This window comes from Mustelus asterias, chromosome 13 (genome assembly GCF_964213995.1).
Source record: "Mustelus asterias chromosome 13, sMusAst1.hap1.1, whole genome shotgun sequence".
NCBI lineage: Eukaryota > Metazoa > Chordata > Chondrichthyes > Carcharhiniformes > Triakidae > Mustelus > Mustelus asterias.
In genome coordinates, this window is record NC_135813.1 from 2,233,090 (window position 1) to 2,258,581 (window position 25,492).

Consider the following 25,492-nt stretch of genomic DNA (forward strand, 5'->3'; position numbering starts at 1 on the left):
TGCAGTACATCCACCCAGGTCCTTCTCCTCTGTGAAAACCGAGGCAAAATACTCATTAAGCACCTCTGCCATTTCTACTGGTTTCGTACAGACTTTCCCGCCTTCACCTTTTATAGGCCCTATTCCTTCACGTCTCATCCTTTTACTCTTCACATATTTATAGAACGCCTTAGGGTTCCCCTTAATCCTACCTGCCAGGGCCTTCTCGTGACCCCTTCTGGCTCTCCTAATTTCCTTCTTTAGTCCCTTCCTACAAGCCGTATACTCATCTAGATCCCTATCTTCGCCAAGCTCTCTGAACCTTTTGTATGCTTTCCTTTTCTTCTCGACTAGGTCCTGCACAGCTTTCGTGCACCACGGTTCGTTTAACCTACCAACTCCTCCCTGTCTGCTCGGAACATTGTCCTGTAGAACTCTAGACAGACATTCCTTGAAAAACTGCCACCTCTCTTCAGTACATTTCCCCGAGAATACCTCCTTCCAATTTACTCCTCTAATTTGCTGCCTTATGTCTTCATATTTCCCCTTACTCCATATAAACGCTTTCCTAGCGTGCCTGATCCTCTCTTTTTCCAATGCAAGCATAAAGGAGATAGAGTTATGATCGCTATCCCCAAGATGCTCTCCCACTGAGAGATCTGACACCTGTCCAGGTTCATTGGTCAGTATCAGATCAAGTACAGCCTCTCCTCTTGTAGGCTTGTCTACATGCTGTGTCAGGAAAGCCTCCTGAACACACCTAACGAACTCCTCCCCATCCAATCCCCTTACCCTAGGGATATTCCAATCTATGTTTGGGAAATTAAGGTCTCCTATCACAACAACTCTGCTATTACTGCATCTCTCCAGGATCTGTTTCCCTATCTGTTCCTCCACCTCCCTGTTACTATTGGGCAGCCTGTAGAAAACTCCCAGCAAAGTGATCGACCCCTTCCCACTCCGCACTTCCACCCACAGAGATTCAGTAGACAATCCCTCCACAGCATACACCTTCTCTACAGCTGTGACACTATCCCTGATCAGCAGTGCCACTCCACCCCCTCTCTTGCCTCCCTCCCTGTCCTTCCTGAAACATCTGATTCCCGGCACCTGGAGTATCCAGTCCTGTCCCTGAGACATCCAAGTCTCCGTAATGGCCACCACATCACACTTCCAGGCATCGATCCACGCTCTGAGCTCATCCCCTTTATTCACTATACTCCTGGCATTAAAGTAAACACATCTCAATCCTTTGGTCTGAGCTCTCCCCTTCTCTATCCTCCGTCCATCCTCCCTCTTGCACTGTCTATAACCCTTCTCTGTTTGCGAGCTAACTTCCTCACTCCCAGTCTCCTCGTCTCGATCCCCTCCCCCCAACCTATCTCGTTTAAACTCTCCCCAGTAGCCTTAGCCAACCTTCCCGCCAGGATATTGGTCCCCATGTATTGTCACATGTATTAACATACAGTGAAAAGTATTGTTTCTTGCACGCTATACAAAGCATACCGTTCATAGAGAAGGAAAGGAGAGAGTGCAGGATGTAGTGTTACAGTCATAGCTAGGGTGTAGAGAAAGATCAACTTAATGCGAGGTAGGTCCATTCAAAAATCTGACAGCAGCAGGGAAGAAGCTGTTCTTGAGTCGGGAGGTACGTGATCTCAGACTTTTGTATCATTTTCCCGAAGGAAGAAGGTGGAAGAGAGAATGTCCGGGGTGCGTGGGGTCCTTAATTATGCTGGCTGCTTTTCCGAGGCAGCGGGAAGTGTAGACAGAGTCAATGGATGGGAGGCTGGTTTGTGTGATGGATTGGGCTACACTCACGACCTTTTGTAATTCCTTGCGGTCTTGGGCAGAGCAGGAGCCATACCAAGCTGTGATACAACCTGAAAGAATGCTTTCTATGGTGCATCTGTAAAAGTTGGTGACAGTCATAGCTGACATGCCAAATTTCCTTAGTTATTCCATATGTCACATGACTCCCTTCATTATTCCATTTTACCTTAAATTAAAGACAATTCCTGAAAATAAAAAACTTATAAACTTCGTATTTGTAACAATAAATTTACTGTCAACACTGCTGCCTCCCTGAAAACATTCTTTAATTTTACCCTTTTGCCTAATGCTGCCATAACGAATCCAATTCCACCAACAATTCCCACCTCCCAATAAGAGCGACCACCGTTGATTCTTTTAGAATAATAAAACCTCGTCGTCGTAATCATAGAGTCACACAATACAGCCCATCCAGTCTTCACTGACAAAACTACACTAATCCACACTCATCCCACTGTCCTGCACTTGGCCCTAGTTATGATATTGAGTGCTCATCCTTGCACTTTTTAAAGGTTATAAAGTTTCCCGCCTCTAATACTCTCCCAGGCCGTGCATTCCTGACTCTCACCAGCTACTTCCTATCCACCCTATCCATACCCTTCAAGTGGAGATAGATGCTCTCCTTCAGAAGTTTCTCCAATAATTTCCCTACCACTGACATGAGACTCACAGGTCTGTAATTCCCTGGTTTATCTCTACAACCCTTGTAAGATGGAACCATATTAGTCATCCTCCATTCCTCAGGAAACCACGAGACAAAATTCCCACCACAAGGTCTCGAGAGAGAGAGATTACATTTCACTAACGAATGACAACTTTCACAAGAATTAGTCTGTCTGTGATGAGAATGTGGCTGATCTGAATTTCATTTCATTTCATTCACAAGATGTGAGCCACATTTATTACCCATCCCTCACCGTCCTACAGAATCCACAAACAAAGCCCATGGTTGATGCATAATTTCAGCCTGAACCTTCCCCCACTGAATTTATTTCTTCCTAACTCAACTTCATTTTTGCTCCCCTTGTCCAGTCTCTTCTCACCTCTATCCATGACACTTCTGACCACCGCCCCCACCTCCCCCCGCACCTCCCCCCGCCCCCCAGACCCCCCAGTGTCACTTTAACAGTTTCCTGGCCATTTCCTCTTCACTGTGGATGTCCAATCTCTCAATGCCTCCATCTCCCACCAGCAGAGTCTGAGTGCTCTCACAGGCCCAGTCACCTTGCACCACCGCCCACTCAGTTCACACTGAGCAACGTCTCCCTAAATGCTACTCACTTCCTCTAAAAGAAGGGTGTTGCTATGATACTTGCATGGCCCGAGCTTTGCCCACCATTTTGTGGGAATTGTGGAACAGTCTTTGTTCCAATCTTACTCAAACTGCCACATTGATGGCTGTATCAGTGCCATTTTCCACTCTCGACCTGAACTGGAAATTTCACCAACTCTGCCTCCAATTTCCACCTTTTTCTCACATTTACAAGTTTAATCTCTGACTCTTCTCTTTCTCCACTTCTCTGTCTCCATTTCTGGAGAGAGGCTATCAAATAATATTCACTCCAAACCCATGGACTCCCTTGACGACACTTCCTTACACCCCACTTCCTTTAAAGCCCCTATCCCATTAGCCCAGTTTCCCTATCGCCTCGGTTCTGATGATGCAACCTTTCATTCCAGATTTTCCAATATGTCTCCCTCTTTTCTCAGCTGAGGAACGCCGCCCCCCCCGCCCCCCCCTACCCCCGCTGGCCAGTTTGGTTGGCAGCCTGTTCCACTGTGTCCAATCCATTTCCCACCCCTTCCCCTCCCTCCCAGAACAGCGATAGGCTCCCCTTGTCCTCACTTTTCACCCCAACGGCCTCCACATTCAACGGATCATCCTCCACCATTCCCACCAAGTCCAGTGGGATGTTACCCATCTTCCCCTGGCCCCTCTTTCCGAATTCCATCGGGACTGTTCTCTCGGTGAGTGACCAAGTCCACTCCTCAATCACCCTCAACACTCCCTCCCTTTCCCTCAGCAGCTGTCCATGCCCTTTGACCTCCTCCCTTCTCACCATCCAAGGCCCCAGACATTCCTTCCAAGGGAAGCAGTGATTCCTTGCAGTTCTTTCAGTTGAGCTCACTGTATTCACGCTTCACAGTGTGGTCTCCTCTCCACTGGGGAGGTCAGACGCAGACAGAGTCAGTGCTTTGTGGAACACTCTCCGACAGTCTGCGGGAATGATCCCGAACTTCCAGTCGCTTCCCGTTTCAATTCTCCACCCTGCTCCCACTCGGACCTCTCTGTCCTCGGCCTGCGTCAGATTTCCAATGAAGCTCAACCCAAACTCGAGGAACAATGAGGTTCCTCCTCGTTTGTCTTGGTGCTGCTCAGCTTCTGGACTCAACACTGAGAACAATTTGCGCGATGAATCCCTGACCAGTCGGAATCATTCTGTCCCCTTGCTCTGGACTCCCAGTTCCTACTGCACACCCCCCCCTCCACTCCCCCAGGCCGCACCCACCCCCCCTCCCCCCACAGACTGCATGCCCCCCTTCCCAGGCGGCACCCTCCCCCCCCACCCCCCCAGGCTGCACCCTCCCCCAGGCCACTCCCCCTCCCCCAAGCCACACTCCCCTCACCCCCAACCGACACCAGAGGCAATATTTTCTCTTTGACTACCCTATATAATCCCTCAATCGTAAACACCTCAATTAGATCAGCCCAATCACCAATACACGGGGAATATAATCCTGAAACTATGCACCTAGCTTTGTCATTTACCCTCTAACTCATGGTCCCCAGGGGATGGATTCTTCAGAGAGAGAGATAGCATGAACACAGGTGGCTGAATGGCCTCTTTTTGCACTAGTAAAATCTCTGATTCCATCAGTTAACAATTTCCGGCCTGTGATCAGTTCTGCAAAATTGCGTTATCAGCACTATACGTTTATTGGAGATTTGAGGATGTTTGTTCCTCTGCAGAGAAGAGTTGAGACATCAGCTGGAGGAAGGTGATGAATAACCCGATCAGCCCTTTACAAAAATTCCAGGCAGCTGCTTTAGCGATACTTGGTCAAAATTAGTCATTTCTGCAAACGGTGAAAGTCCTGGAAGGGGAAGTTCAAAGGAGAAAATCTGAATAAAAGCAGATTGCCCGATCAAACAGACTGTCCATTCCAGCCCAATATGAGGAACCTATTGCTCAAGAATGTGGCTTTTCGCCAGTACCAGACCTTCCCAGATATTAATGCCCAACAGGCTCAAACTGGGTAAGAAATTCAAAACTTTTTAAACCTGTTAACTGAAATGTATAGATTTGAATAAGAAAGTATATTTTAATTTTTAAGAAGTGAACATTTTGCAGTAAAATGGACCAGTAATGACTTGTATTTCTGTCATGGTGATGATGTGTCTCAGGGAAGATTCTCAGCTCCTCCACGCCGCGCTGTCTTGAAATTTCCTCTTCAGTTGCTTTAAGAGTTTCCCAATTCGAAGTTGTCTAACTTCATCATTCTCTTTCTCTCCCCGGGTCTCCATTTCTCGAACCCTCCTCCGGTCACCTCCTTCAGCCACTCCTCATGACTTTAAATTTTGCTCATCCAACCTTGTTGCCTTTTCCGGGTGAATTACATTTACATACCTGTATCAGTTTGGCAATATGTCCCAAGGATCTTCATGTGGGGGGTGGCGGGGGTGTGAGGGGAACAAACATCTGACATTGAACCATTTGAGGAGACACTGGGGCAAATTCTACAAATGCTAGAAATCAGAAATATGAACAGAAATTGGTGGAGAATAAAGTCAGGAAGTATCTGCGGAGAGAGAAACAAAACTTGGGTCATCACAGAACTGATTATCTGCTCACCATCATACTGTGGTTTGTGGAGTCTTGCTTCATTGCAGTGTGAATGTAAGCCTGTTTGTAACACTAGTAAATTAACTTTAAAACTAAGAAAACAAACACTTGGATTCATTTCCAGAGCGATGGAATTGAAAAGCAGAGAAGTTATATTAAACTTCTGTAGAACCTTGGTTCCATCACACTTGGAGCACAGTGTACAGGTCTGGTCTCTATATCAGATATTGTAGAAGGTGCAACAAAAGATTTGCTGGTACCAAAACTGGGAGGTTCCAACTAACAGGGCGGTCTGGACGAGCTGGGGCTCTTTCCTCTAGGAGAGAGAAGGTGGAGTGACCTGATTGAGGTCTTTCAGATTATGAAAGTTGACTGCGAGTAATCACGTTATTTAGTTCAGGAAATAGGATCACAGCCCCAAAGGTGGAATTACAGCTTAACTGACAATTAACAAAATGACCTTTCGATTAAATAATCAAATTGAAAACATACAAATCTAACAATCGTGTAGCAACAAAATGAGACAAACAATGCAGGAGGTAACAGCGAATAGTGTCACAAGTAGGCTTACATTAACACTGCAATGAAGTTACTGTGAAAATCCCCGAGTCGTGCCTGTTCGGGTACACTGAGGGAGAATTTAGAGTGGCCAATGCACCCTGACCAGCACATCTTTCGGACTGTGGGAGGAAACCCACACAGACACGGGGAGAACGTGCAGACTCCGCACAGACAGTGACCCAAGCCGGGAATCGAACCCGGGTCCCTGGTGCTGTGCGAATTAAACTTATATTAAAATTACAAGTCAGCCACTGAAATGCATGGAAATTTAATGCATAAAAATGCCTTATTTAGGACCCAAACCCACATGAAAGAATTGGACCTGCTTGTGAGCAAGACAAAACCAAGAGAGTCATCAATCGAAGATATTCCCGAATAAATCCAATGAGAAATTCAGGAGAAACATTTTATGAGGGAGTGGGGAGAATGTGGGACTCGCTCCCACAGGGAGTGGGGAGAATGTGGGACTCGCTCCCACAGGGAGTGGGGAGAATGTGGGACTCGCTCCCATAGGGAGTGGGGAGAATGTGGGACTCGCTCCCATGGGGAGTGGGGAGAATGTGGGACTCACTCCCATGGGGATGGGGGGGGGGGGGGGGGGGGAATGTGGGACTCGCTCCCACAGGGAGTGGGGAGAATGTGGGACTCGGTCCCATGGGGAGTGGGGAGAATGTGGGACTCACTCCCACGGGGAGTGGGGAGAATGTGGGACTCACTCCCACGGGGAGTGGGGAGAATGTGGGACTCGCTCCCACGAGGAGTGGGGAGAATGTGGGACTCGTTCCCACAGGGAGTGGGGAGAATGTGGGACTCGCTCTCACAGGGAGTGGGGAGAATGTGGGACTCGTTCCCACGAGGAGTGGGGAGAATGTGGGACTCGTTCCCACAGGGAGTGGGGAGAATGTGGGACTCGCTCTCACAGGGAGTGGGGAGAATGTGGGACTCGTTCCCACAGGGAGTGGTTGGGATGAATAGTATCGATATATTTAAGAGAAAAGCTGGATAAATACATGAGGGTGAAAGGAATAAACGGATAGGGTGATAGGATGAGGCGGAGGAGGTGGGAGCTCATGTGGAACTAAAACACCAGCACAGATCAGTAGGGCCAAATGGCCTGCGTCGGAGCTGGTAATATGGTGATCGAAGGAGAGATCTACAGGGCTGGGCAGATACCTGTGTTACTGCAGATCAAAGACTTCATTGTGGATTTATCTTCCAGGAGAGTCCATAACTGGTGGATGTACCTCGCTGTCTTCACTGTGACCTTGGGAAATCTGGGCTTTGGTTATGCACTGGTTTACACTTCACCCGTAGTCCCAGAACTGGAAAAATCTTCCAATCCATATCTTCGACTGAATGATGAGAAAGCTTCCTGGTTTGAGGTAAACTGGGAATCAACTGTTGCTTTAGAGGGATAAGGAACAGAACTAGTTAGAATAGAGAGTGACATTTACTCTGTATCTAACCCCGCCCTGTACCTGTCCTGGGAGTGTTTGATGGGGACAGTGTAGAGGGAGCTTTACTCTGTATCTAACCCCGTGCTGTACCCGTCCTGGGAGTGTTTGATGGGGACAGTGTAGAGGGAGCTTTACTCCGTATCTAACCCCGTGCTGTACCTGTCCTGGGAGTGTTTGATGGGGACAGTGTAGAGGGAGCTTTACTCTGTATCTAAACCCGTGCTGTACCTGTCTTGGGAGTGTTGATGGGGACAGTGTAGAGGGAGCTTTACTCTGTATCTAACCCTGTGCTGTACCTGTCCTGGGAGTGTTTGATGGGGACAGTGCAGAGGAAGCTTTACTCTGTATCTAACCCTGTGCTGTACCTGTCCTGGGAGTGTTTGATGGGGACAGTGTAGAGGGAGCTTTACTCTGTATCTAACCCCGTGCTGTACCTGTCCTGGGAGTGTTTGATGGGGACAGTGTAGAGGGAGCTTTACTCTGTATCTAACCCCGTGCTGTACCTGTCCTGGGAGTGTTTGATGGGGACAGTGTAGAGGGAGCTTTACTCTGTATCTAACCCCGTGCTGTACCCGTCCTGGGAGTGTTTGATGGGGACAGTGTAGAGGGAGCTTTACTCCGTATCTAACCCCGTGCTGTACCTGTCCTGGGAGTGTTTGATGGGGACAGTGTAGAGGGAGCTTTACTCTGTATCTAAACCCGTGCTGTACCTGTCTTGGGAGTGTTGATGGGGACAGTGTAGAGGGAGCTTTACTCTGTAACTAACCCTGTGCTGTACCTGTCCTGGGAGTGTTTGATGGGGACAGTGCAGAGGAAGCTTTACTCTGTATCTAACCCTGTGCTGTACCTGTCCTGGGAGTGTTTGATGGGGACAGTGTAGAGGGAGCTTTACTCTGTATCTAACCCCGTGCTGTACCTGTCCTGGGAGTGTTTGATGGGGACAGTGTAGAGGGAGCTTTACTCTGTATCTAACCCCGTGCTGTACCTGTCCTGGGAGTGTTTGATGGGGACAGTGTAGAGGGAGCTTTACTCTGTATCTAACCCCGTGCTGTACCTGTCCTGGGAGTGTTTGATGGGGACAGTGTAGAACATAGAACATAGAACATAGAACATTACAGCGCAGAACAGGCCCTTCGGCCCACGATGTAGAGGGAGCTTTACTCTGTGTCTAACCCCAGTGCTATTTTATTTCATTGACAGTCTATCTTCACCTTGGGAGTGGGTTTTGGAGGTCTGAGCACCATGTTTCTGAATGACTTCCTCGGCCGCAAGCTGACCATCATGGTGTCCAGTGTTCCCTCCGTCCTGGGCTTCGCCATCATGGGCAGTGCCCAAAACGTCTGGATGTTGGATTTAGGTCGAGCCTTGACTGGGATCGCTGGGGGAATGGTGTCCGGAGCTATCCCGGTAAGACGCGAGAGGATAACCCTCTGACAGTGCAGCACTCCCTCAGCACTGACCCTCTGACAGTGCGGCACTCCCTCAGTACTGACCCTCTGACAGTGCGGCACTCTCTCAGTACTGACCCTCTGACAGTGCGGCACTCCCTCAGTACTGACCCTCTGACAGTGCGGCACTCTCTCAGTACTGACCCTCTGACAGTGCGGCACTCCCTCAGTACTGACCCTCTGACAGTGCGGCACTCCCTCAGCACTGACCCTCTGACAGTGCAGCACTCCCTCAGTACTGACCCTCAGACAGTGCGGCACTCCCTCAGTACTTACCCTCTGACAGTGCGGCACTCCCTCAGTACTGACCCTCTGACAGTGCGGCACTCCCTCAGTACTTACCCTCTGACAGTGCAGCACTCCCTCAGTACTGACCCTCTGACAGTGCGGCACTCCCTCAGTACTTACCCTCTGACAGTGCAGCACTCCCTCAGTACTGACCCTCTGACAGTGCGGCACTCCCTCAGTACTTACCCTCTGACAGTGCAGCACTCCCTCAGCACTGACCCTCTGACAGTGCGGCACTCCCTCAGTACTGACCCTCTGACAGTGCGGCACTCCCTCAGTACTTACTCTCTGACAGTGCGGCACTCCCTCAGTACTTACCCTCTGACAGTGCAGCACTCCCTCAGTACTGACCCTCTGACAGTGCGGCACTTCCTCAGTACTTACCCTCTGACAGTGCGGCACTCCCTCAGTACTTACCCTCTGACAGTGCAGCACTCCCTCAGTACTGACCCTCTGACAGTGCGGCACTCCCTCAGTACTTACCCTCTGACAGTGCAGCACTCCCTCAGTACTGACCCTCTAACAGTGCGGCACTCCCTCAATGCTGCACTGGGTTCATCAGCCTGGATTTTGTGCTCTGCTGGCCGTCTCAGTGCCGTCTGTGTTACTCAGAAAGTCAATTGGGGGCACAAACAAATTTGAGCGTCGGCAACTTGAAAGATCTGCAGGTATCTTGGAGTTCAATCATAGAACCCCTCCAGTGCAGAAGGAGGCCATTCAGCCCATCAAGTCCACACCAACCACAATCCCACCCAAGCCCTATCCCCATAACCCCATTCATTTACTCTAGATAGTCCCCCTGACACGAAGGGGCAACTTAGCTCGCCAATCAACCTAACCCGCACATCTTTGGACCCGGAGGAAACCGGAGTACCCGGAGGAAACCCGCGTAGACACGAGGAGAATGTGCAAACTCCACACTGATCGTGATCCAAGCCGGAAATCGACAGTGAGGCAGCAGTGCTGACCACTGTGCCACCGTGCTGCCCAATCTGATAATTTACCCCCAGCTCCAGAAGAGATGTCCATCATAATGGCTCTCAGTTTGTCCATCAGCTCAATAACAGCTCACACCTCTCCCAGTGTCCCGCCAATTGTAACGTGTCATGTTTCTGTGTCGCAGGTTTACATTTCGGAGATATCAGTGGCCAAGCTGAGAGGAAGACTGGGAGTTGGACCTCAGATCATGCTGGTCTGTGGACCTCTCCTTCTCTACGCATTGGGTGAGGGGTTCTGACCAATGGGAATGAATGGGAAAGGGTTTGATCCATTGGGATTGTGTCCAATGGAAGTGAATGGAAAGGGGTTTGGATCCATTGGGATTGTGTCCAATGGGAGTGAATGGAAAGGGATTTGGATCCATTGGGATTGTGCACAATGGGAGTGAATGGGAAGGGATTTGGATCCATCGGGATTGTGTATAATGGGAGTGAATGGAAAGGGGTTTGGATCCATTGGGATTGTGCACAATGGGAGTGAATGGGAAGGGATTTGGATCTATTGGGATTGTGTATAATGGGAGTGAATGGGAAAGGGTTTGAACCATTGGGATTGTGTCCAATGGGAGTGAATGGAAAGGGGTTTGGATCCATTGGGATTGTGCACAATGGGAGTGAATGGGAAGGGGTTTGATCCATTGGGATTGTGTATAATGGGAGTGAATGGAAAGGGGTTTGATCCATTGGGATTGTGCACAATGGGAGTGAATGGGAAGGGATTTGGGTCTATTGGGATTGTGCACAATGGGAGTGAATGGGAAGGGGTTTGATCCATTGGGATTGTGTACAATGGGAGTGAATGGGAAAGGGTTTGAGTTACAATCCGATTGTATGGTGTGTGGAGTTTGTCTGTTTTACAGTGAATGAAGGGTTATGATTTGAGAGTAATGTGGAATATTTGTTGTCTCTCAGACTTGGTGCTCACCTGGCGTTGGCTGGCCGTTGTTGGGGCGTTTATACCGAGTGTGATGATCATTATCTTGTGCTTCATGCCGGAATCTCCTCGCTATTTAATCTCCAAACATCGCAGGGAAGAAGCTATACGGTCATTGGCTTGGCTTCGGGGCACTGAGGCCAATTATCAACTCGAATACCAAGAGATTGAAGAGTCGCTTCGCCAAAATGTAACTGACTATTCATCAATAACTGAAACATGTATGGCTGCTTCACTGGGTCCTTCTCTCCTAATGTACTTAAAGTTCTGCGTCCCAGTTGGGGCACGGTTTCCATGGGGATAGGTCGCCCTCTGGCACCTCAGCCAAGTGTGAGCCTGGTACGGTCAGAGGGTCAGAACTGAGGGAGTGCCGCACTGTCAGAGGGTCAGTACTGAGGGAGTGCCGCACTGTCAGAAGGTCAGTGCTGAGGGAGTGCCACACTGTCAGAGGGTCAGTACTGAAGGAGTGCCGCACTGTCAGAGGGTCAGTACTGAGGGAGTGCCACACTGTCAGAGGGTCAGTACTAAGGGAGTGCCGCACTGTCAGAGGGTCAGTAGTGAGGGAGTGCCGCACTGTCAGAGGGTCAGTAGTGAGGGAGTGCCGCACTGTCAGAGGGTCAGTACTGAGGGAGTGCCGCACTGTCAGAAGGTCAGTAATGAAGGAGTGCCGCACTGTCAGAGGGTCAGTGCTGAGGGAGTGCCACACTGTCAGAGGGTCAGTGCTGAGGGAGTGCCGCACTGTCAGAGGGTCAGTACTGAGGGAGTGCCACACTGTCAGAGGGTCAGTACTAAGGGAGTGCCGCACTGTCAGAGGGTCAGTAGTGAGGGAGTGCCGCACTGTCAGAGGGTCAGTAGTGAGGGAGTGCCGCACTGTCAGAGGGTCAGTACTGAGGGAGTGCCGCACTGTCAGAGGGTCAGTACTGAGGGGCTGCTGCACTGTCAGAAGGTCAGTAATGAAGGAGTGCCGCACTGTCAGAGGGTCAGTACTGAGGGGCTGCTGCACTGTCAGAAGGTCAGTAATGAAGGAGTGCCGCACTGTCAGAGGGTCAGTGCTGAGGGAGTGCCGCACTGTCAGAGGGTCAGTGCTGAGGGAGTGCCGCACTGTCAGAGGGTCAGTGCTGAGGGAGTGCCGCACTGTCAGAGGGTCAGTACTGAGGGAGTGCCGCACTGTCAGGGGGTCAGTGCTGAGGGAGTGCCGCACTGTCAGAGGGTCAGTACTGAGGGAGTGCCGCACTGTCAGAGGGTCAGTACTGAGGGAGTGCCGCACTGTCAGAGAGTCAGTACTGAGGGAGTGCCGCACTGTCAGAGGGTCAGTACTGAGGGAGTGCCGCACTGTCAGAGGGTCAGTACTGAGGGAGTGCCGCACTGTCAGAGGGTCAGTACTGAGGGAGTGCCGCACTGTCAGAGGGTCAGTGCTGAGGGAGTGCCGCACTGTCAGAGGGTCAGTACTGAGGGAGTGCCGCACTGTCAGAGGGTCAGTACTGAGGGAATGCTGTATAGTCAGAAGTTACTCTTTTGAATCAAGCATTATACTGAAGGCGCCTCTACCCTTTTGCGTGGATGGAAATTAATCTCATGGCAGGAGACTATGACCAACATTTATCACTTAAAAACTGTCTGATCATTAGTCCTTTGTTTTGTGTGGGATCTTGCTGTCCCAGTATTATCAGGTGTGCTTCCTACATTACAGCAGTGACTACACTTCTAAAGTACTTCATTGGCTGTAAAGTGTCTTGGAATATTCCGAGTGTGAAAATGGTTCGATCATAAGGAGCAGGAGGCCATTCAGCCCATCGAGTCTGCTCCGCCATTCAATGATATCATGACTGATTGGATATAATAATCCTCAACTCCACTTTCCCGCCTTATCCCCATAACCCTCGATTCCCTTACTGATTAAAAATCTGTCTGTCACAGCTTTGAACATACTGAGTGACCCAGCCTCTGCAGCTCTCTGCGGGAAAGAATTCCACAGATTCACTCCCCTCTGAGAGAAGAAGTTCCTCCTCATCTCTGTCTTCAGTGGGTGACCCCCTCACTCTGAGATGATGCCCTCTGGTCCTAGACACTCCCACAGGGGGAAACAACCTCTCAGCATCGACCCTGTCAAACCCCCTGGAGAATCTGATATGTCTCAATAAGGTCACCTCTCATTCTTCTAAACTCCAATGAGTTCAGGCCCAACCTACTCAACCTCTCCTCATAAGAAAATCCCTCCATACCCGGGATCAAACTAGTGAACCTTCTCTGAACTGCCTCCAATTCCAGGATATCTTTCCTTGGATAAGGGGACCAAAACTGTTCACAGTATTCCAGGTGGGGTCTAACTCGTGCCTTGTTTAGTTTTAGCAAGACTTCCTGATTTTTATACTCCTTTCCTTTGAAATAAAGGCCAACATTCCATTTGCTTCCCTATTACCTGCTGAACTTTTGTGCGAGCTTTTTGTGATGAATGCACAAGGACCCAAATCCCCCCCGTGCTGCAGTCTTTCTCCATTTAAATAATATTCAGTTCCTTTATTCTTCCTGCCACAGTGCAGAACTTCACGTTTTCCTGCATTATATTCCAGCTGCCAGGTTTTTACCCATTCACCTAACCTGCCTATATCCCTCTGGAGACTTTTTGTGTCATTCTCCACTTGTCTTCCCACCTATTTTTGTATCATCTGCAAACTTCCAAGTCATTAATACGGAAGTATGTCTCTGTGCAATGAGTTCTGATGCAGTGTGAGATTGTGGCTCTCTCCCTCTTTCAGGTCAACCGCATCTCTTGTTCTGACCTTCGTCAGAGTTTCATCTACAAGCCCATCCTGATTGCTGTCTTCATGAGGATCTTTCAGCAGCTCAGTGGAATCACAGTTATTCTGGTCAACATGCAGATTATCTTTGACAGCACAGCTGTAATACTGGTAAGTGGCAGAGTAACTCTCCAATCAGGCATTTATTCTCCAGATAATGGAGTCATTGGCAATACTGACTTTTATTACCCAGCTCTCGCTGCCCTGAATAAGCGGTGCCAGGTGCCACCTTGAACAGTGAGGGCCTTTCAGGTGAGACCCTCTGCTCTCTCGGGTGGGTGTGAAAGGTCTCACAGAAGTGGAGTCTGGGCACTCTTTCTCCCCAGTGTCAGAATTTATTCGTCAACAGTGAAGGCGATGGCCTCGTGGTATTATCGCTAGACTGTTAATCCAGAGACTCAGTGAATGTTTCGAGGACCAAAGTTCGAATCCCGCCACAGCAGGTGGTGGAATTTGACTTCAATAAAAAATGTCTGGAATTAAGAATCTACTAGTGACCATGAAACCATTGTTGTGAAAACCCATCTGAGTCACTAATGTCCCTTTAGGGAAGGAAATCTACCATCCTTACGCGGTCTGGCCTACATGTGACTTCAGAGACACAGCAATATGGTTGACTCACAACTGCCCTTGGGCAACTAGGGATGGGCAATAAATGCTGCGCCAGCCAGCGACACCCAAATAAAAAACTAATAACACAAAAATAGGTTGTTTGCGTGATTACGACATTGCTGTTTGTGGAATTTTGTTCCGCATAAATGTGCTACCATGTTTCCCACATTACAGCGTCTGCACTTCAGAAAATAGATCATTGACTGTAAAGAGCTTTTGAATATCCCAAAGTGCTGTCAGGCACTATATAAATGTAAGTCCGTCTTCCTGAGATCTCAGCTCAGGAGAACAGTTAACACTCAGCAGTGTTGGTGTGGAGCTGGAGTCACATCTCGCCCAGATTGGCTCAGGACAACAGCTCCAACCCTAAAGGGCAATAATCACAACAACCCAACAACTTCACTGTCATTTACACCAGAGCCACTGAACTGAAATTCTCAAAGTGGCGGAGCTGGGATTTGAACTCGCGATCCCTGGATATTTAACCCAGTTCCCATCCTTCCAGTGACATGACCATTACACCATCATACTCAAAACATGTTAAATATCCCAGGGTAACACCTATAAAGCATCAAGTTGTATTGACCACCTGAGAGAACAGGTTAGGTCCACTCTGTCTCTATCTCTGTCCACTCACACTGTCCTCTCTCTGTCTCCCCCTTCCTCTCTCTCTCCATCCTCTCTCTCTGTCTCTCCCTGTCCTCTCTCGTTGTCTTTCCCTGTCCTCTCTCTCTCTTTCCCTGTCCCCTCTCTCTGTCTCTCCTTGTCCTTTCTCTCTCCCTGTCCTCTCTCATTCTCACTCTCTCTCCCTCCTCTCTCCATCCTCTCTCTGTCTCTTCCTGTCCTCTCTCTCCCTGTCCTCTCTGTCTCTCTCTCTCTCCCTATTCTCTTTCTTTCTCTGTCCTCTCTCTCTGTTTCTCCCTCTCCTCTCTGTCTCTCTCTCCCTGTTCTCTCTCCCTCTCTCCCCCTGTTCTCTCTCTCTCCCCCGTCCTTTCTCTCTCTCTCCCTGTCTTCTCTCTCGCTCTCTCTCCTGTCTCTCTCTCTCCCTGTCCTCTCTCTCTCTCCCCGTCCTTTCTCTCTCTCTCTCCGTTTTCTCTCTCGCTCTCTCTCCCTCTCTCTCTCCCTGTCATCTCTCTCTCTCCCCCTGTCCTTTCTCTCTCTCTCTCCGTCTTCTCTCTCGCTCTCTCTCCCTCTCCTGTTTCTCTCTCTCCCCCTGCCCTCTCTGTCTCTCTCTCTCTTTCCCTATCCTCTCTCTCTCTCTCTGTCTCTCCCTGTCCTCTCTCTCTCTCTCCCTGTCCTCTCTCTCTCTCTCTCATCTCTCTGGTGCACTAATGGACAATTTATTTCTGTTAGAAAGGTCGCTATGATGCAGTGATTGTTGGACTGGTGCGGCTGCTGTCTGTGTCTGTTGCCGCCTGGCTGATGGACAAAGCTGGAAGAAGGAAACTTCTCTTTGTGTCAGGTAAGCATGGGCTTTACCTGTCAAAATGTAAATGCTTTGTCTTCTTTGGTGTCTCAGTGAGAACAGACTGGGGATAGCGTGTTCCGATACCATCACTGAGCCATGCAGAGTTAGCTAAGGGTGGTGCTTGGAGGGGGTGGAGGGCGGACACTAACATTGGATTTAGCCCCTCTGGGTTTGGAAAATCCTGCTCCTCGTTACCATCCGGGATCCCTACAAGACAGGACACGGCTTGGCTGCGATGATTCCCAAGGTCCATCAGCCAATGGACTCTGCTGGGTCTTCGGAGTTTGGAGAACCTTCAATGAACAGCCTCCTTCTGAGCTGTGAGCTTCTATAACTCCTCCAATCAGAGGGCAGGCTGGGGTATCAACTTGGAAAGAATGAGGAAAAGACTTGTGAGCAGATACAACCTCCACATGGGGGCAAAACCTGCCCCATGGAGCAGGTTCAAATGAGGAGGGAGTGAACACATCTCACTACCCATTCCCAGCAGCCTCTGCTCTATTCGCAGAACCTGGGACTCGGTATTTTAAAAATGAGTTCTCAGTATGTGGCCATCACGAGTTGCCCGGGAAGATGGACCAGGGGCATTGGTGGTGGGTTTGCCCCAGACTGAGCAGCCACTTCAGAGCGGAGTGCGTTTGAGCCACATATTGAGTACAGCAGATTTCCTTCCCTAATTCATGAACCATTATTTAGACCAATCCGACAGCTTCCCGCTTATCCAGCTGTTAATCTGAGATTTGATGCTTTGATTTTATTAATCCAGTCACATCAACATAATCCTTTCCTCACAGCTCTGACTGATATGAAGAAAGGAACTTCCTGTGGCTGTTACTGGAATGAAGTGGGGTCACGGGGCTTCTATTAATGTTCCCTCGGGACAGGGGGAATAGTTACAGCTTTGTCTGTACCACCCCCACCCCCCGCCGTGTCCAACAGACCTCCCCGAACTCCATCCATCCCCGAACCCCATCTGTGAACCCCATCCATCCCCGAACTCCATCCATCCCCGAACTCCATCCCCAAACCCCATCCATCCCCAAACCCCATCCATTCACGAACCCCATCCCCGAACCCCATCCATCCCCGAACCCCATCTATCCCCGAACCACATCCCCGAACCCCATCCATCCCCGAACCCCATCCCCGAACCCCATCCATCCCCGAACCCCATCTATCCCCAAACCCCATCCCCGAACCCCATCCCCAAACCCCATCCCCGAACCCCATCCATCCCCGAACCCCATCCATCCCCAAACCCCATCCATCCCCAAACCCCATCCATTCACGAACCCCATCCCCGAACCCCATCCATCCCCGAACCCCATCTATCCCCGAACCACATCCCCGAACCCCATCCATCCCCGAACCCCATCCCCGAACCCCATCCATCCCCGAACCCCATCTATCCCCAAACCCCATCCCCGAACCCCATCCCCAAACCCCATCTCCGAACCCCATCCCCGAACCTCATCCCCGAACCCCATCCCTGAACCCCATCCATCCCCGAACCCCATCTATCCCCAAACCCCATCTCCGAACCCCATCCCCGAACCCCATCCATCCCCGAACCCCATCCATCCCCGAACCCCATCCCCGAACCCCATCCCCGAACCCCATCCCCGAACCCCATCCATCCCCGAACCCCATCCATCCCCGAACCCCATCCCCGAACCCCATCCCCGAACCCCATCCCCGAACCCCATCCATCCCCAAACCCCATCCATCCCCAAACCCCATCCCCGAACCCCATCCCCGAACCCCATCCATCCCCAAACCCCATCCCCGAACCCCATCCATCCCCGAACCCCATCTATCCCCAAACCCCATCCATCCCCGAACCCCATCTATCCCCAAACCCCATCCCCAAACCCCATCCATCCCCGAACCCCATCTATCCCCAAACCCCATCCCCGAACCCCATCCCCGAACCCCATCCATCCCCAAACCCCATCCCCGAACCCCATCCATCCCCTAACCCCATCCCCGAACCCCATCCATCCCCTAACCCCATCCCCGAACCCCATCCATCCCCGAACCCCATCCCTGAACCCCATCCATCCCCGAACCCCATCCATCCCCGAACCCCATCCATCCCCGAACCCCATCCCCGAACCCCATCCATCCCCAAACCCCATCCATCCCTGAACTCCATCCCCAAACCCGAATCCTATCCATCCCAGCAAGACCAGAACAATTCAGCCTGTGAAAGCTGACCAGAAACTCATTCATGTTTCTCCTCCTTCCAACAGGTGCTATCATGTTTCTCTCCTCACTGGCGCTTGGAGTCTACATCAAAGAGACTGGGCTAAAGAATAACCAAACCAGCATCAATATTTCCACAATTAATGCTTCCACCATCAATGCTGATAACCTCACAGCTGAGCATCTCCGTGAACACAGGATAGAAAAATTGTTAACCTACATTCCACTCATCAGCGTCGTGGTGTTCATTTTCGGTAGGTCAAACTGGGAGTGTTTGATGGGGGACAGTGTAGAGGGAGCTTTACCCTGTATCTAACCCCGTGCTGTACCTGTCCTGGGAGTGTTTGATGGGGACAGTGTAGAGGGAGCTTTACTCCGTATCTCACCCCGTGCTGTATCTGTCCTGGGAGAGTTTGATGGGGGACAGTGTAGAGGGAGCTTTACTCTGTATCTAACCCCGTGCTGTACCTGCCCTGGGGGTGTTTGATGGGGGACAGTGTAGAGGGAGCTTTACTCTGTATCTAACCCCGTGCTGTACCTGCCCTGGGGGTGTTTGATGGGGGACAGTGTAGAGGGAGCTTTACCCTGTATCTAACCCCGTGCTGTACCTGTCCTGGGAGTGTTTGATGGGGACAGTGTAGAGGGAGCTTTACTCTGTATCTAACCCCGTGCTGTACCTGTCCTGGGAGTGTTTGATGGGGGACAGTGTAGAGGGAGCTTTACTCTGTATCTAACCCCGTGCTGTACCTGTCCTGGGAGTGTTTGATGGCGACAGTGTCGAGGGAGCTTTACTCTGTATCTAACCCCGTGCTGTACCTGTCCTGGGAGTGTTTGATGGGGGACAGTGCAGAGGGAGCTTTACTCTGTATCTAACCCCGTGCTGTACCTGTCCTGGGAGTGTTTGATGGGGACAGTGTAGAGGGAGCTTTACTCTGTATTTAACCCCGTGCTGTACCTGTCCTGGGAGTGTTTGATGGGGACAGTGTCGAGGGAGCTTTACTCTGTATCTAACCCCGTGCTGTACCTGTCCTGGGAGTGTTTGATGGGGGACAGTGTAGAGGGAGCTTTACTCTGTATCTAACCCCGTGCTGTACCTGTCCTGGGAGAGTTTGATGGCGAGGGAAGGATTGCAGCGCAACAGGTGATTGTGTTGCTGTAATAAACAGGAATGGTTCAAATGTCCAAGAAGTTCAAATTAAGATGTATTAGTTTTGAATGGGATCAGTGCAAGTTTCTCACTAAAGGTAATGGTGAGTGTGGAGTTGGTGCTGCAAACAGGCCACTGAAACAACGTGAGAGGCTTCAGGATGGAGTTGCTGTCACTGTGGGTGAACACAGTTGACTCACTGAGCCTAACACTCTGTTTTTGTTTCTGTTTTCTTTGGATCAGAAGAAGTAGGAGCAGCAATCGTCCATTCGGCCCATAGAGCCTGGTCTACCATTCAATATGATCTGATTGTGGTTTCAGCCCCACTTTCCTGTCCGTCCCCCACAACCCTTGACCCCCTGTCAGTCAGAAACCTCTCTAACTCGGCCTTGAATATATTCAGGTACCCAGCATGCACTGCTCTCTGGGGAGAGACTTCCAAAGACAAGGACCTCTGAATTTAAACATTTCTCCACATCTCCATCTGAAATCGAGACCTCTTATTTTTAAACTGTGCCCCTCAGTTCTAGATTCCCTCACAATGGGGAACATCCTCAGAATCCACCCTCAGAATCTTATATCATTCAATAAGATCACCTCTCATTCTTCTAAACTCCAACTAAAACAGGCCCAACCCACTCAACCTTTCCTCATAACACAAACCCTTTCATCCCAGGGATCAACTTTATTGATCTTCACTGAACTGTCTTCACAGTAGAAGAAAGTAATTCTGTCCGAAAAACCGCAGTTAATATAGTGGAACTTGGTGAAATTACTATAACCAGGGAGAAGGTACTCAGTAAACTGAAGGGTTTTAAAGTAGATAAGTCCCCTGGACCTGACGGCCTGCACCCTGGGGTGTTAAAGGAGGTGGCAGCAGAGATAGAGAATAGATTAGTTATGATATTCCAAAATTCCTTGGATTCCGGAAAGGTACTGGTGGACTGGAAGCATGCTAATGTTACGCCCTTATTCAAAGGCAAAAAATGAGAAACTATCGGCCGGTTAGCTTGATCTCTGTGGTGGGAAAGTTGCTGGAGTCAATCATTAAGGAGGAAGTGACTGAATATCTGGAAAAACAAAGCCCGATTCACCAGTGTCAGCACGGTTTTGTGAGGACAAGTCTTGTTTGACAAACCTGCTAGAGTTCTTTGAGAATGTAACCAGCAAGGTAGATAATGGGGATCCTGTGGATGTGATCTATCTGAACGTCCAGAAGGCATTTGATAAGGTGCCACACAAAAGACTGATCCAGAAGGTTAGATCCCAAGGGGTTGGAGGTAGAGTAGTGGCTTGGATTGAGGATTGGCCGACTGATAGAAAGCAATGGGTTGGGATAAATGGGTCCTTCTCCAGTTGGCGGTCTGTAACTAGTGGCAGGGTTCAGTCCTCGGATTGAATCAGTGGTCTACAATCTATATCAATGATCTACAAGCAGGGACAGAGTGTAACAAAGCAAAATTTGCTGACAACACAAAAATAGGTGGGAAAGCAGACTGTGATGAGGAGATTAAAAAGTTTACAAATGGATATTGACAGGCTAGGGGAATGGGCCACACTTGGAGTATTGTGTTCAGTTTTGGTCACCTTCTTTGAGGAGGGGCGTGGTGTCACTGGAGGCGGTTCAGAAGAGGTTCACTAGGTTGATTCCAGATTTGAAGGGGTTGTCATTTGAGGAGCAGTTGAGTAGCTTGAGCTTGTACTCACTGGAGTACAGGAGAATGAGGGGGGATTTGATTGAGGTTTATAAAATACTCAATGGGATTGATAAAATAAATGTTAACCAAACGTTCCCTCTTCTAGAACAGTCTGGGACAAGAGGCCATAGTTGTAAAGTAAAAGGGGGGAGGTTCAAAACAGAGATGAGGAGAAGCTACTTTTCACAGAGGGTTGTGAATCTATGGAACTCACTGCCCCAGAGTGCAGAATCAATCAATGGATTCAAGAAAGAGATAAATATTTGATCAAAAGCAGGATAAAGGGCCGTGGGGAAAAGGCAGGGAAGTGGAGTTAGGATGAGATGGAGATCAGCCATGATCCTATAGAATGGTGGAGTGAGCTCATAAGGCTGAATTACCGACTCTCGCTCCTAATTCCTATGTTCCTATCCCCCTTTACAATAAAGACCAACATTCAATTTGCCTTCCTGATTACTTGCTGTACCTGCACGCTAACCTTTTGTGATTTATGTGCACGGACTCCAAGCTCCCTCTGTACTGCAGCATTCTGCAGTCTCTCCCCATTTAAATATTTTGCTTTTCTGTCCTTCCTGCCAAAGTGGACAATCTCACATTTTCCCACATTATACTCTGTCTGCAAGCTTTTACCCACTCACTGAACCCATCTACATCTCTTTGCAGACTCTCTGTATCCTCCTCACAACTTGCTTTTCCATCCATCTTTATATTATCAGTAAATTTGTCTATAATAGTCCGACCCTTCATCCAACTCATTAGTATAGACTGTAAGTATTTGAGGCCCCAGCACTGATTCCTGTGGCACTCCATTAATCAGTTTACCAAACTGAAAATGACCCATTTATCCTGACTTCCTGTTAGTCAATATACTGTCCATGCTGATATATATCACCCATAACACCATGACCACTTATCTTCTGAAGTGTCCTTTTATATTTTACCTTATCAAATGTTCTTTAGTTTCCTGCCTCTTGCCCATGTGGTTAACGTACTGGCTTTGCCAATTGTCTCAATTTGGTTGAAGACTTCATGTTTACCTTTGACCCCTGTACACAGGCTACGCCCTTGGCTGGGGACCAATCACTTGGCTGCTGATGTCGGAGATTCTTCCACTCAAAGTGCGAGGTTTGGCATCAGGCCTGTGTGTCGTCGTCAGCTGGATCACCGCATTCATTTTGACAAAGTGGTTCTTGCTAGTGAAGGTTGGTTTGTCTTTGAGCAGCTGTGTCCAGTCTGCCTTCTCTCACTCTTTGGGAATTGGCCGATAGCTTAGCTCCTTCTGGGTTTTTGTTGCCCCTCCCAGGGGATTATGTAACTGTTTTTGGGACGGATGTGATAGGAACAGGAGGAGGCCATTCAGCCTCTCAAGCCTGCTCTGCTAATTAATTATATTACAACTGATCTGCAATTCAGACCCACATTCTCACCATATTCCTCCTTCACCCAACATCTTATCAATACCAATCCTGAAAGCTCCAATTGACTCCCAGATTTAACAGTTTCTTGCCGGGAAGAGTTTTCCAGATTTGAACTCCCCTTTGTGAAGAAACATTTCTGGATATCGCTCATGAATGGCCTGGCTTGAGTTTTCAGATCCCCCAACACCACAGCACCCCCACCAGAGGAAACTGTTTCTATCGATCCCAATGAATCCCGAGATATTTTAAGCACCTAAATTAGATCACCCATAAACATGTATATTCAAGATAACACAACCGAGTCCATGCACCTTACCCGTTTGGGTCTCAAGTCGCACTCCAGACGCTTGACTAGAGAACCTAGGTTTACCCTCCCTGTGCACTACTGACGGAGTGCTGCCTTGCTGGTGACACAGCTTCTCAGGTGAGATGTTAAACCAAAGTCACACTGCCCTCTCAGGGGGATGTGAAAGATATAATTTTATTATTTCAAAAGATGACAGGGAGAAGTTCTTTCTGACCAATATTTATCCCTCAGCCAACACTGATCATTAAAACATGACTGTTTCTGACATCCTGCTGTGTAGAGCTGGACTGCTGCATTTTCTAAATCAGACGTGACTTTTTTGTAAAGCACTTTGCTTGTGAAAGTCTTTCTTTCCGATAATTTAGCTCTGATCGCCCAGCTACCATTCTGGTTACCGGGGTCATGAGGATTCGCATTTGAAGGGCTGTAAGAAATCCAGTGAGAATCTGTCCCTTCAGGAGAGAAGGGGTTCTAACGGGGAGAAATATGTAGAACATTAAAATCACCTTTCCATCTGCAGGATACCTTTGGACTCGACGTCCCGTTCCTGTTCTTCTGTGTGATATCCTTCCTGTCTATAATATTTACTGCTCTCTGCATTCCTGAAACAAGGAAGAGAACTTTGGAGCAAATTGAAGAGAGTTTTCGGAACCGGAGGAGAGTGCGCAGCAACGATAACAGCTGATGCTGCAAACAGACTTTGAAAAGCTGAACAATAATTAACATCTCTCTCTCGTAACCTGGAAAGACAGACTGATTTCCAAATATAGCAATCATTCTGGCACTTTCCCAGATTCATCTGGTCCAAAGATGTCTGTGAAATATAAGTATTCCCTTCCCACATCTCTACACTGTCCCCATCAAACACTCCCAGGACAGGTACAGCACGGGGTTAGATACAGAGTAAAGCTCCCTCTACACTGTCCCCATCAAACACTCCCAGGACAGGTACAGCACGGGGTTAGATACAGAGTAAAGCTCCCTCTACACTGTCCCCATCAAACACTCCCAGGGCAGGTACAGCACGGGGTTAGATACAGAGTAAAGCTCCCTCTACACTGTCCCCATCAAACACTCCCAGGACAGGTACAGCACGTGTTAGATACAGAGTAAAGCTCCCTCTACACTGCCCCCCATCAAACACTCCCAGGACAGGTACAGCACGGGGTTAGATACAGAGTAAAGCACCCTCTACACTGTCCCCATCAAACACTCCCAGGACAGGTACAGCACGGGGTTAGATACAGAGTAAAGCTCCCTCTACACTGTCCCCATCAAACACTCCCAGGACAGGTACAGCACGGGTTTAGATACAGAGTAAAGCTCCCTCTACACTGTCCCCTCAGGTAATATTAGGGTAGTAGTAGCAACAGTCTACATTTTGAATTGAGATAAATTTTATGAACTGTAGGAACAGGTGCGAAGAGTGTATTGGCTTTTCTCCTTCTGCATCACTGATGCTAAAATGTATGAGAATGTCAGATGGTACAAGCTGTACACCAGCTGCTGCTGGATTTAAAAGCTGCTTTCACCAACTCACTAACACGGTTTCTCACAACTGTAAAACTGTAACAGTGTGCTCGGTATATTTACAGACTATCTGTTAGCAATCTGGTTTGATATATAATTTGGAGCATGAACACTTATCACAAAGTGAAATATGTTGTATAAATAGCTCTACAATGTATTCACTTATTACTAATATTTAGAGTAACCTGCGCCTGACAGACTGGATTGCAACCGATGTATTTACATGTAGAGTAACATATCCGGGAGTGAGTTACAGACTGGAATCTAATCGAGGGGTTAGGGGTGGTTTATATATAGAATAACAGATACCGGGAGTGAGTCACAGACTGGAATCTAATCGAGGGGTTCGGTGTGGTTTATATACAGAATAACAGATACCGGGAGTGAGTCACAGACTGGAGTCTAATCGAGGGGTTCGGGGTGGTTTATATATAGAATAACCGATACCTGGGAGTGAGTTACAGACTGGAGTCTAATCGAGGGGTTCGGGGTGGTTTATATATAGAATAACAGATACCCAGGAGTGAGTTACAGACTGGAGTCTAATCGAGGGGTTCGGTGTGGTTTATATACAGAATAACAGATACCGGGAGTGAGTCACAGACTGGAGTTTAATCGAGGGGTTCGGGGTGGTTTATATATAGAATAACCGATACCTGGGAGTGAGTTACAGACTGGAGTCTAATCGAGGGGTTCGGGGTAGTTTATATATAGAACAACAGATACCCAGGAGTGAGTTACAGACTGGAATCTAATCGAGGGGTTCGGGGTGGTTTATATATAGAACAGATACCCGGGAGTGAGTTACAAACTGGAAGTGGCTCAGAATCCTGCCACACTTCAATCCATTTCTGATATATTAACTTCTCTCTCCTTGTGGCAATGCAGATGTTTGCTTGGTTTTCCAGTGATTTTTATTAAACTTATGACTTCTGTCATGTTGCAACCCACTTCCAAAAAGACAAGA

The 25,492-nt window shown here is 48.9% G+C and overlaps 2 protein-coding genes across 2 annotated transcripts in view; both read left to right on the forward strand.

Annotated features, from left to right (window-relative positions):
• The window catches only part of rexo4 (REX4 homolog, 3'-5' exonuclease), a 211,832-nt gene that overhangs the window by 43,418 nt on the left and 142,922 nt on the right, over positions 1 to 25,492 (forward strand). The gene's annotated exons all lie outside the window — the stretch shown is intronic.
• Positions 7,444 to 25,480, forward strand: slc2a6 (solute carrier family 2 member 6). Its single transcript, XM_078226157.1, has 9 exons — positions 7,444 to 7,600; positions 8,876 to 9,082; positions 10,535 to 10,634; positions 11,322 to 11,533; positions 14,100 to 14,252; positions 16,107 to 16,215; positions 18,474 to 18,680; positions 22,327 to 22,472; positions 23,516 to 25,480. Exons 1-9 carry the CDS (start codon positions 7,457 to 7,459, stop codon positions 23,678 to 23,680), a joined length of 1,443 nt encoding a protein of 480 aa, XP_078082283.1. The 5' UTR covers positions 7,444 to 7,456; the 3' UTR covers positions 23,681 to 25,480.